Genomic DNA, 12,949 nt, shown 5'->3' on the forward strand with positions numbered 1-12,949 from the left:
CTAGTCTAGTAAAAATTTATTTACAGAAATAAGCAGCAGATTGGATTTGGCCCATGAGCTGTAATTGGCTGATTCCTACTTTGCAGTCCAACAATTCAACCTCAACTCTAATCATGTGAGGAGTTAGAATCTTTTCTGTCTAGAGTGACTTTCACCTAGCACCAGCTATTGAAAGAAAGCTCAATGTATGCATCTTGGAAAATACAATTTTCCAAATAATACGTTTTTTTGTAGAGAAAATATCCATTGTGTTTGTTATTTTAGATTGATTGATTGAGGTACTTGAGATTGAACTCAGGAACACTCTACCTCCAAGCTACACTCTCAGCTCTTTTTTTTTTTTTTTGGGTGGTACTGGGGGTGGAACACAGAGGCTTTCTACCTCTGGGCTATACTCCCAGACCTATTTTATATTTTATTTGGAAACAGGGTCTCACTGAGTTGCTGAGAGCCTCACTTAGTAGCTGAGGCTGGCTTCGAATCTGTGCGATCCTCCTGTCTCAGCCTCCCAAGTGCAAGGATTACAAGCGTACACCACCACAAGCGTACGCCACCACGCCCGGCCTCTTTTTGTTTTATGTATTGAAACAGAGTCTCACTGGGTTGCTGAGAGCCTTGCTACATTGCAGAGGCTGTCTTGAAACCTGCTATTCTCCTATCTTAGCCTCTCAAGTACTGTGATTATAGGTGTGAACCACCCTGCCTGGCTCATTGACAGTTTTTTAAATGACTGCTTTGATAGTTTAAAGTTAAGTTTAAATTAGGAATGTAGCACACACTTGTTATCCCAGTACTTAGGAGGCTGAGATAGGAGAATTGCAAGTTTGAGGACAGCCTCAGCAATAGTGAAACTCATCAACCTAGCAAGACTTCATCTGCTCTGCCTGATCTGCACATTTTAGAGAAATACCCCAAACATAAAAGCCATGTGAGAGCTGGATGTGGTAGCACATGCTTGTAATCCTAGCATTTGGAAGGTTGAGACAGGAGGGTCACTGTTTAAGGACAGCTGCAGCTACTAAGTGAGGCCCTTTGCAACTCAGTGAGACCCTGTTTCAAAATAAAGAATAAAAAAAATCAGGCTGGGGTGTAGCTTGAGGTAGAATGCCCCCATGGGTTCCATCCCCAGTACCTCAAAAAAAAAAAAAAGTTATATGAGTGTCATTGTTTAGTTAGGCAGGGTGTGGCTGTGGATATCCATGTATACAAGGATATACATAAATATGTGTGTATGTGTGTGTGTTTGTGTTTGGTTCCCTTTGTTCTATATTTTATTCCTAACTCCTGTTTCACCTGTTAATACAGATGGCAAACAAAGGTGTGGATCCACAGCCTGAGGGAGAAGGTAGCCGCCCGTCCATGGACTTATTCAAGGCCATCTTTGCCAGCTCCTCAGATGAAAAGTCCTCATCCTCTGAGGAGGAGCAAGGCGACAGTGAGGACGACCACGAGGGTACCGAGGAGGCCAGCTTCCAGGGTCCCCAAGGACCTGAGGTCTTAGAGGAGACCTCAGCCCTGGCACAGAGTATGTCAATATCTCAGACTTGAGAATTTAATGGAGAAAATGATGGTGCTTGTTCTATATTATTATTATTTTGGTGATACAGGAGATTGAACCCAGAGACATTCCACCTCTGAGCTACACCCCCAGCCCTTTTTATTTTTTAGTTGAAAACAGGGTCTCACTAAGTTGCTGAGGTTGGCCTGGAACCTGTGATCCTCCTGTCTCAGCCTCCCAAGTACTGGGAAAGGTCATGTGCAACCATGCCTGGCATTGTTCTATAGTCCTAAACCAGGGTAATTAGCAATTAATGAAAGATATGTATATATGTCTATTGGATTGAACCCAGGGGCATTCTACCTATAAGCTACCCCCTAGCCCTATTTTATTTATTTTATATTGGTGTTGGGAATTGAACCCAGGGGCATTCTGCTTCTGGGTTATACCCTCAGCCCTATTTTATTTTTTATTTTGAAACAGGTTCTCACTAAGTTATGGAACGCCTCACGAAGTAGCTGAGGCTGTCCGCAAACTTGTGATCCTCCTATCTCAATCTACCCGGTACTGGGATTATAAATATGCGCCACCATGCTCAGCCTATTTTATTTATTATTTTGAAATAGAGTCTTGCTAAATTGCTGAGGACCTCATTAAGTTGCTGAGTCTGATCTCAATCCTTTGAACCGGTGATCCTCCTTGTCTCAGTCTCCCAAGTACTGGGATTACAGGTGTGCACCACCACACCTGACTTAATTGTTTATAATTTTAATTGGGGTAGGGCAGAGTTCTTTCTTTCCTTCCTTCCTTCCCTTTTTTTTTTTTTTTTTTTAGGTGTGGGGATGGAACCCAGGGGCATTCGACCTCCGAACTACATCTCCTGCCCTATTTTTTATTCTTTATTTTGAAACAGAGTCTCACTGGGTTGCATAGGGCCTCACTAAGTAGCTGAGGCTGGCCGCGAACCACCATCCTCTGGTCGCAGCTTCCCGAATACTGGGATTACAAGCATGCGCCACCATGCCCAGCTCCTTTTTTTTTTTTTTAATTTAAAAAAGGTGTGTGTGTGTGTGTGTGTGTGTGTGTGTGTGTGTGTGTAACTGGGGATTGAACCCAGGGGCATCTACCTCCTAGCTCCGCCCCAGCCTTTTTTTTTTTTTAATTTTATTGGTGCACTGTATTCATACATCATAGTGGGAACAAACTTTTGTGACATACATGCACACATCACCCAGTCAGCCCCCACCCGATCCCCACCCCATTCCCTCCACATCCCTCCTTCCCATGCTTGGCTTAGTGGTTGACATCTAGTATTATAGCAATTTATCCAAAATTAAAAATGATAATCTCACATAACAGTTTCATTTGTCTGATACCAAGCTTTTGATGACTTAAAGATAACATTTCAATATTTCTTTTTGCTTTCTTTCTTACCAGAGAATATTTTTTTCTATTTTTTAGGTGAAACTATGCTATATTTATATATTTATTTTCCAGAAAAAAATCTATCCTAATATGGAATATGGATTCTAGATACCCAAAACGATCTCGAAAAAGAACAAAGCTAGAAGATATATATTTTCTGATTTCAAACCATATAAAGCTACAATAATTGAAACAGTGTAGTACTGTTATAAAGGCAGATATATAAACCATTGGAGTTAAATACAAGCCTAGAGCTAAATTCTTCCCTATATTATCAAGTTATTTTTGACAAGGTTTCCACGAATATTTGGTGGTGGAAATAATAATCTTTTAACTAAATATTGTTGAAACATAATAATTACATGGAAAAGAATAAAGTTGGACCCTTACCTAATCCCATATACAAATATTAACTCAAAATAGATAAAAGACCTATATATAAATCTTAAGACTATAAACTTTTAGGAGAAACTCTGGGTCATAAAACCTCACAACATTGAAATTGGCAGTGATTTCTTGGATATGATTTCAATGGCACAGGCAACAGAAGAATATACAAACTCCCTAAAAAATAAAAAAAAAATATTGTATATCCAAAGACAATGTAAACAGAGTTAACAGTTACTAATAGAATGGGATAAAATATTTCCAAATGCTATATCTGAAGGTATATTAATATTCCAACTAGAAATCCTAATAATTAACAACAATAAAGGCAAATAATACCATTTAGAGATAGGTAAAAGACTAACATAAATAATGAATCTCCACAGATAACCAGTCTTAGTTGTCTGTTGGATGGAAAATCTTGTTTCTCTGGTTCTGGTGTGTGTTACCTATTTCTTCTTTGTAGTTAATCTCTTTGAGTATTTTCTCTAGTGCTGGTTTTGAAGACATAAATTCCTTCAGTTTCTGTTTGTCATGGAAGCTTCTTATTTCTCCATCTAATTTGATAGAAAGTTTTGCTGGGTAGGAAATTTTTGGCTGGAAGTTGTTTTCTTTCAGAGTTTGGAATATGTTACTCCAAGCCCTTCTGGCTCTCATGACTTGGTTTGGGAAGTCTGGAGTGATTCTAATTGGTTTGCCTCTGAATGTCACTTGGCCCTTTGTTTTTGTTGCCTTTAAGATTCTCTGCTTGGCTTCCACATTGGTCATTTTGACAGTTATGTGGCGTGGGGATCCTCTTCTCCGATCCTGTCTAAAGGGAGTTCTATAAGTTTCCTGGACCTGTGTATCAACCTCTTGCTCTATGTTTGGAAAATTTTCTGCTATTACTTCCTTGAAGAGATTGTTGATCCCTTTGGTTTCACTTTCTTTTCCCTCCTCTATTCCAATTATTCTTAGGTTAGCTCTCTTAAAATGGGCCCATATTTCTTCAATATCAGATTCCTGCTGTCGGATATTTTTTCCTAGATTAGAAACTATGTGTTCATTTTTGGAATGATCATCTTCTAAGAGCGAGATTCTGTTCTCCATGTGGTCTAATCGGTTGTTTGTGCTTTGAATTGAGGCCTTTACTTCATTAATTGCATCCTTTATCTCTTTTTGGCTCTCTCTGAGTTCTTTTCGAAGCACCTCTATTATTTCTACAGTTATTTTCCTGATTTGATCTTCTAGAAATCTCTGATTTTCTGTTTTATCAGGTTCTGATGTTGTGGGGTTGTGGGCATTGATTGCTCCAGTATTATTCCTCTTTCCCATGATTTAGGAAGTTTGTGCCTTCTCTGGGTTCTTCCCTTGGGTCACTATGACTTCACTTAAGGTGTTCTGGATCTCGAGTCTATAGTATCTCAGACCCCACTACTCCTTTACTGGGTTGTGTCACAGAGTCTCCGACCCAGAGAGTCGATAGAGGCTGCTTTAGACTGTGGGGGGTGCCAGGTTGCACGTTCTCCTATGGTGTGATATCTCTGCCACCGCCACTCCCCCACTGGGTCAAGTCCCAGGGAGTACAGTACTGGGATTTCTCCTCTGTGGCCCGCAATTTGACTCACTGTTCTTGAGTATGCAGATGTAGCTGTACTTGATTCGGTGAATTCTCTGCTGCTGCCGCCAGTGGCAATATGGCGCCCCTGCTACGCCCTCGGCCGTGAGGCTGGCGTATTTCTTCTTGGTTTTGATTTCCACTCTGTATCCCTGCAGCGTGTGCTGAGCTCAGCCACTGGGAGCTTTAGATTTTACCTGCGGCGAGAAATCCCGCCTGGCTGTTCCGCAGCAGCTCACCTCGGCTTGCTGTAGCCGTCCGGTGAATTCGCCGCTGCCGCCGGCAGTATGGTGCTGCTGCCGCGGCCTGAGGCCGGTGTATCTCCTCTGTGGCTCTGAGCTCTGTTCTCAGACCGCTTTCTCTCTGGAGCCTGGTGATTTTTTTGTTTCTCTGGTGATGGTGTTTTCTGGCTATGAAAGGTGCTGATTTTGTGGTAATGGAGATTGGTTGTTAGCGGGGCTCTTAAGCGCCGCTTTTCTCGGTACCATCTAGCCTTTTTTTTTTTTTTTAATTATTCTTCGATTTGAAACAGGGTTTCACTAAGTTGTGAAGAGCCTCACTAAGTAGCTGAGGCTGGGGCAAACCTGTGATCCTCCTGTCTGTCTCCCCAGATAGGTGAACCGTTGCACCACCATGCCCAACCTTTTTTTCTTTTCTTTCCAGTATTGGGGTTTGAACCCAGAGTCATTCTACATCCCCACCCCTTTTTTTAAGTTTGAAAACAAGATCTTTCTAAGTTGATGAGAGCCTCAGTAAATTGCTGAGGCTGGTTTTGGATCTGTGATCCTCCTGTCAGCCTCCCAAATAGTGGGATTACAGTCATGTACCACCACAACCGGCACTTTTCTTTCTTTTTTCTTTTCTTTTTTCTTCTCTTCTCTCTTCTCTTTTCTCTCTTTACTTACTTATTTTTCTTTTTTTTGTGATGCTAGAGATCAAACCCAGGACCTTACATGTGTTGGGCCTGGGCTTTCCATCTCAGTGACACAGTGACACTCCCAACCCTAGAATTCTTTTCTTCTTTTTTTTTTTTTCCCCTGTGGTACTGGGGATTGAACCTAAGAGTATTCTACCACCAAGCTATACCCCCTTTTCATTTTTTGTTTTTATTTATTTATTTTTATTTTTGTGTGATACTGGGGATGGAACCCAGGGGCTTTCTACTTCCAGGCCACACTTCCAGACCTATTTTATATTTTATTTGGAAACAGGGTCTCATTAAGTTACTGATAGGCTCACTAAGCTGCTGAGGCTGGCTTTGAACCTGTGTGATCCTCCTGTCTCAGCCTCCCAAGTGCCAGGATTATAAGCGTGCACCACCATGCCCGGCTTTATTTATTTGTTTTTTTATATTGTATTTGGAAACAGGGTCTCACTAAGTTGCTGAGAGCCTCACTAAGTAGTTGAGGCTGACTTCAAATCCGCATGATCCATGATCCTCCTGTTTCAGCCTCCCAAGTACTGGAATTATAAGTGTGATCCACCACACTGGGCTGGTTTTTTTTTTTTTTTTTTTTTTGCAGTACTGGGGATGGGACCCAGGGGCATTCTACCTCCGAGCTACCTCCATCCCTATTTTTTACTCTTTATTTTGAAATAGGGTCTCACTGAGTTGCAGAGGGCCTCACTAAGTACCTGAGGCTGGCCGCAAACCCGGATCCTCCTGTCTCAACCTCCCAAATGCTGGGATTACAAGCATGAGCCACCACACCCGGCTTTAATTTTTGTTTTTAAGCAGGATCCTGTTAGGTTGCCGAGAGTCTCCCTAAGTGCCTGAGGCTGGCTGCAAACCTGGGATACTCCTGTGTCAGCCTCCCACATACCCTGATTACCGGCATGTGCCACCGTGCCTGGCTCTTTTTTTTTTTCCTGAAGGTCTGGGGATGGAACTCAGGGGCATTCGACCTCTGAGCTACACCCCCTGCCCTATTTTTTATTCTTTATTTTGAAACAGAGTCTCAATAATTTGCGGAGGGCCTCACTGAGTAGCTGAGGCAGTCCACAAACCACGATCCTCCGGTCTTAGCCTCCTAAATGCCTGAATTACAAGCATGAGCCACCACGCCCAGCTACTCTTCTTCTTTTAATCTGGTATAAATCTCTGGTTTTTCAACTTACTCTAGTTGAGTAGAATTTAAAAATAATAAGTTTTTTATTTTAAAAATAGCTTTTATTATTCAGGCAGGCAGGTGTACATCTATAATCCCAGTACTTGGGAGGCTGAGACAGAAGGATCACAGGTTCAAGGGTTTTAGACTGGTCTCAGCAACTTAGGCCCTCATCAATTTAACAAAACCTTGTTTCAAAATAAAATAATAAAAATAAGGCTTATGTGCAGATCAGAGGTAGAATGCCCCTGGTTTCAATCTGTAGCACAACACATGCACACACACACACACACACACACACACACGCACAGCTGTTATTAACATGGTTAATGGAGTGGTACCAAGATCATTGGATTTTTTTTCTTTTCGCGGTACTGGGGGTTGAACCCAGGGCCATACTACCACTGAGCCAGTCCAATTTTCTTTCTTTTTTTTTTTTTTTTTTTTTTGCGGGTTTGGGGATGGAACCCAGGGGCATTTGATGTCCGAGCTACACCCCTGGCCTATTTTTCATTCTTTATTTTGAAACCAGGTCTCACTGAGTTGCAGAGGCCCTCACTAAGTAGCTGAGGCTATCTCCGAACCGTGATCCTCTGGTCTCAGCCTCCCTAATGCTGGGATTACAAGCGTGCGCCACCACGCCTGGCCTCCAATTTTTATTCTTGATTTTGAAGTAGAGTCTTACTAAGTTTTGTAGGGTTTTACTAAGTAGCTCAGGCTGGCTACAACCTGTGATCCTCCTGTCTTAGCCTTCCAAGAACTGGAATTATAAGCGTGCACCACCATTCTCAGATCAAAAAAAATTTTTTTTAAGTACTAGGTGTTCTTGGAGCTACAGTCAGTCTTTTTTTTTTTTTTTTTTTTTTTTTGTGGGACTGGGGATGGAACCCAGAGGCATTTAACCTCCGAGCTACACCCGCTCCCCTATTTTTTATTCTTTACTTTGAAACAGGGTCTCACCAAGTTGTGAAGGGCCTCACTAAGTAGCTGAGGCTGTCCACAAACCGGTCTCAGCCTCTCAAATGCTGGGATTACAAGCATGCGCCACCACGCCTGGCTAGTCTCTTTTTGTTTTCTATTTTGAGACAGAGTCCTGTTGCCCAGACTGCCCTTGAACTTGCAATCCTCCTGCTTCTGCCTCCCAAGTAGCTAGTATTATAAGTGTGTATCAGCATGTTCAGCTATTGGGGAACATTTGGTGGTGAAGCATACTGGGGCTCTTCCTGCTCTCTACTCTGGAGGACAAATTGTGCACACTAAGTCTACCATCAGACATGCGTTGCCCGGTGCATAGTGACCCCTGGTAAGGCAGTCTCTTCTCATTACTCTGAGTCCCAGACTTGCTTAGCAGCCTGGCTGACTTGTACTCTTCACCCCACCAGAAGTTTTAGGCACAGGAAAGGAGGTCACCTGGCACCTGCAGAGGTGGGAGAATTTTCAGACACTTGGGAGGATGAACAGAATTTCCCATCTAAGTTTTAGAGTGTTCTGCTTGCTCCCGTCAGTCTGTGCTTGATCTGGGCATAATTTTTGAGGCCCTTTAATAAAAAAAAAAAGTTATATAGACAATAGACATGTAAAGTATTTCTTTATAGGCAATTGCAACTATCAGTCTTCCTTTTTCTATGAAAATAAAACACCCCACTTGTTATTACAATGTCATATAAACTTGAATTTTGGAAGTTTGGAAGTAGAAGCCAGGCATGGTGGCACAAGCTTGTAATCCCAGTGCTTGGGAGGCTGAGACAGGAGGATCACACAGGTTCGAAATCAGCCTCAGCTACTTACTGAGGCTCTCAGCAACTCAGTGAGACCCTGTTTCCAAATAAAATAGAAAATAGGTCTGGGAGTGTAGCCATGAGATAGAAAGCCTATGGGTTCCATCCCCAACACCACATAAAAAGAAAAGAAAGGAAGTTTGAAAGTAGCCAGGCATGATGGCACACACCTTTAATTCTAGTACTTGTGAGGCTGAGACAGGATAGCAGGTTCGAGGCCAGCATCATCTACTTAGTGAGGGCCCCTGCAACTTAGTGAAATCCTGTTTCAAAATAAAGGATAAGAGCGGGGTGTGGTGGTGCATGCTTGTTATTCCAGTACTTGGGAGGCTGAGACAGGAAGATCATAGGTTTGTGGCGAGCCTCGGCTACTTAGGCTCCCTGCAACTTAGTGACACCCTGTTTCAAAAAGAATAAAAAATAGGACTGACAATATAGCTCAGAGGCAGAACACCCCTGGGTTCAATCTCCAATACTACAAAATAAATAATTTAAAAAATAAGGATAAAAAATAGGGCTAGGAGTATAGCTCAGAGGTAGAATGCCCCTGGGTTCAATCCCTAGTATCATGCACACACATAAAAGTTTGCCCTTATAATCCCATTTTCTAGAAACTATTAAAATTTTGATGTGTGTTTTCCACCTTAATATTCGTTCTACCTGAAAACAAAGTAATCTATTTAAATAATGTGGTTATTAACATGAATGTGATCGTTTATTTTTTACTTTTTTTTTCCATGATAGGTTATTTTTGGGTGAAATTAATATTCCCAGCTTTCTGGGATGGGACATGGAAGTGTTTATTTCTCCCAATGATGTGTTCGGACCCTTTAGCTCTCGGGTGATCTGGAGCGTGTGCCCTAGGTACACTCACCTTTCTGTGTGACAGCCCTTGATATACCTGTTCACAGTGTGTAACTGACTTCCCATCCCCAGTGTACAGGGTCTGCCCTGATCATGGCCATGTCCTCAGCAGCTGGCACGAGCTGCTTAAGCAAAGGGAAAACAAGCACATTATTTGGTGGCAAAAGACATAAAGATTCAAACATTACTACTGGGCAAATGAATGAGACTAGCATCCGGGTTGTTTTTCAGATGCTGAGCCGGCCCCCTGTGAACCTGCACCTCCTTTCGTGATACAAAAGATGCAGATAGATGAGAGAGAAGAGTTTGGTCCTCGGCTGCCTCCTGTCTTCTGCCCCAGTGAGTCCAGAGCGCCTTGCTTCTCCTGCTTGTATCAGCACGTGTCTCTCTGAAACGGGACAGCTCTAGCAGCATTGTTCCACCACCCATTTAATCCAGCTTTGCAGCCCACCAAATGTACATGCTTATTTCTGCTTTCTTTGTTTTTAATCACGTTTTGAAACCTATTGCCTCCACCTAGTGTCTGAGTGATAGTGGTTGCTTTGCAGCTTCAGAGACCTTTAAACTTTTTAAAATTTTTTTTAGCTTTCATATGTTTATAGTAAGATTCTAAGCATTTTATATTTTATCACTTGTGGAAATTTCTAAAAAGTAGCTGGGTATTGTAGTGCATGCCTGTAATCCCAGTAGTTGGGAGGCTGAGACAGAGGGATCACAGGTTTTAGGACAGCCTCAGCAACATAGCAAGACTCTCAGCAACCTAGCAAAATCCTATTTAAAAAAAAAAAAAAAAGAGCCGGGCGTGGTGGCGCATGCTTGTAATCCCAGCATTTGGGAGGCTGAGACCTGAGGATCGCGGTTCGCGGACAGCCTCAGCTACTTAGTGAGGCCCTCTGCAACTCAGTGAGACCCGGTTTCAAAATAAAGAATAAAAAATAGGGCAGGGGGTATAGCCCGGAGGTCCAATGCCCCTGGGCTCCATCCCCAGACCCGCTAAATAAATAAATAAATATTAAAAAAAAGAGCTGGGGATGTAGCTCTGAGGTAGAATGCCCCTGGGTTCAATGCCCAGTGCCAAAAGATAGATAGATAGATAGAGTGAGTGAGTCTGGGGAGTATAGATTGGAGATACAATACTCCTGAGTTCAGTTCCCTAGTAACACAAAAAAGAAATACAAAAGCAAAAATCTAACATACAAAATGATGGAAGGACAATTGTGGGGGAAAGAGTATCTTTTTCTGTGCACCTTCTTTTTTTTTGTTTGTTTGTTTATACTGGGGATAGAACCCAGAGGCTTTCTACCTCTGGGCTATACTCCCAGACCTATTTTATATTTTATTTGGAAACAGGATTTCACTAAGTTGCTGAGAGCCTCACTAAGTAGCTGAGGCTGGCTTCAAACCTGTGTGATCCTCCCGTCAGCCTCCCAAGTGCAGGGATTACAAGCTTGCTCCACCACGCCCGGCTTCTTTTTTTTCTTAATGACCCCCCCCCCCCAAGGTTTGGGGATGGAACCTAGGGGCATTTGACCTCTGAGCTACACCCCCTGCCCTATTTTTTTGTTCTTTTTTTTTTTTTTGGTGGTGGTACTGGGGTTCCTGGAAGCCCTTCTACCTCCAGGCTACACTCCCAGACCTATTTTTACATTTTTATTTGGAAACAGAGTCTCCTAAGCCACCACGCGCAGCTGGCTTCGAACCTGCGTGATCCTCCTGTCTCTGCCTCCCAAGCGCGGGGATTACAAGCATGTGCCACCATGCCCGGCTTGTTCTTTATTTTTTGAAACAGGGTCTCACTAAGTTGCGGAGGGCCTTACTGAAAAGTAGCTGAGGCTGTCCGCGAACCGCGATCCTCTGGTCTCAGCCTCCCAAATGCTGGGATTATAAGCGTGCACCACCATGCCCGGCTTAATGACTTATTTAATGAATTCTGTACGGTGTCATTTTAAATTGACATCTTATGTGAATATTTAGAATACTTTTTTTGTGTGTGGTACTAGGGTTCCTGGAAGCCCTTCTACCTCCAGGCTACACTCCCAGACCTATTTTATATTTTTATTTGGAAACGGGGTCTCTTAAGCCAGCACATGTGGCTGGCTTCGAACCTGCACAATCCTCCTGTCTCTGCCTCCCAAGCGCGGGGATTACAAGTGTGCGCCACCACACCCAGCTTTAGAATACTTGTTAATCATTTCTTTGAACACTATGTTTAGAAACATCTAATAACATGGCTTAGATATATTAATAACATATAATTATTCACATATAAATATTGGTGTGGCTAATTAACCCAGCTTTCAAAGAGTTCTTTTTCTGGGGAGAGGCTAAGGATTGAACCCAGAGGCATTCTACCTCTCAGCTATAACCCCAACCCTTTTTATTTTTTGTTCTGAAACAGGGTCTTTCTAGGTTGCTGAGAGTCCTGGTACATTTCTGAGGCTGTTCTTAAACCTGTGCTCCTCCTGCCTCAGCCTCCCAATTACTAGGATTACAGGTGTGGGCCACCTTATCTGGCTCATTTTGTTGTTTTGATTTTGTGTGTGTGTGTGTGTGTGTATGTTTTACTGGAGATTGAACCCAGGGGCATTCCACCCCTGAGCTATACCTTGAGCCCTATTTTTTTATTCTATTTTGAAACAAGGTCTCACTAAGTTGCAGAGGGCCTCACTAAGTTGTTGAGGCTGTCTACGAATCTGTGATCCTCCTGTCTCAGCCTCCCAAGTACTGAGATTACAAGGGCGTACCTCCATGCCCAGGTCTTATAAGATTTTTATAAGTAACTTTTATTAGTTCCACTTATAAGACAAATTCTTACAAAATGTTTTTTTAAAGAATGTATGATACATGAAGAACTGTCATTTATATGCCAATTCTGGGGTTAAGGGCTTCATATGCCCAGCCCTGTCTCATACTCCCTAGGTAAGAGTGTAGTGATTCTTATTATCTTTATTTAATAAATGAAGAAATGGAGACTTGGAGAGTTTAGGCAGGGTTCCAGAGATCACAAAGCTGATGAAGCCAAGGTGCAGCTCTGGCTGTCACTGAGCGTACCTGAGGGTGTTGTTACAATGGGCTCCTCAGCATTCTGGTCTGACTTTATCTTTGTCTAACTTTCTCAGCAGACATGAGGATGGAGGGAGGCTGACCAGGCTGTGCAGATCTTGTCTTGAGGTGTCTGGCAGCTTCCTAGACGTATCTTATAGTGTGTTGCACTAATTGACTCATTACTGAGGCAGAAGCCAATCAGAGCACGAGTTCTGCCTCAGTGCTAACCATTGCAAGTCTTTTAATT

The 12,949-nt window shown here is 42.6% G+C and overlaps 1 protein-coding gene across 1 annotated transcript in view; it reads left to right on the top strand.

The window, feature by feature from the left end:
• GPATCH1 (G-patch domain containing 1) overlaps positions 1–12,949 on the top strand; it is a gene marked incomplete at both ends in the record, with an annotated part of 62,317 nt that overhangs the window by 44,991 nt on the left and 4,377 nt on the right. The window contains 2 exons of the mRNA XM_080702071.1: positions 1,306–1,525; positions 9,889–9,996. Coding sequence (XP_080558197.1) covers positions 1,306–1,525; positions 9,889–9,996 — 328 coding nt within the window. The remainder of the gene's footprint in view (positions 1–1,305; positions 1,526–9,888; positions 9,997–12,949) is intronic.

Source organism: Muscardinus avellanarius, assembly GCF_963383645.1.
Source record: "Muscardinus avellanarius genome assembly, chromosome: 10".
In the NCBI taxonomy this organism is placed as follows: Eukaryota; Metazoa; Chordata; class Mammalia; order Rodentia; family Gliridae; genus Muscardinus; species Muscardinus avellanarius.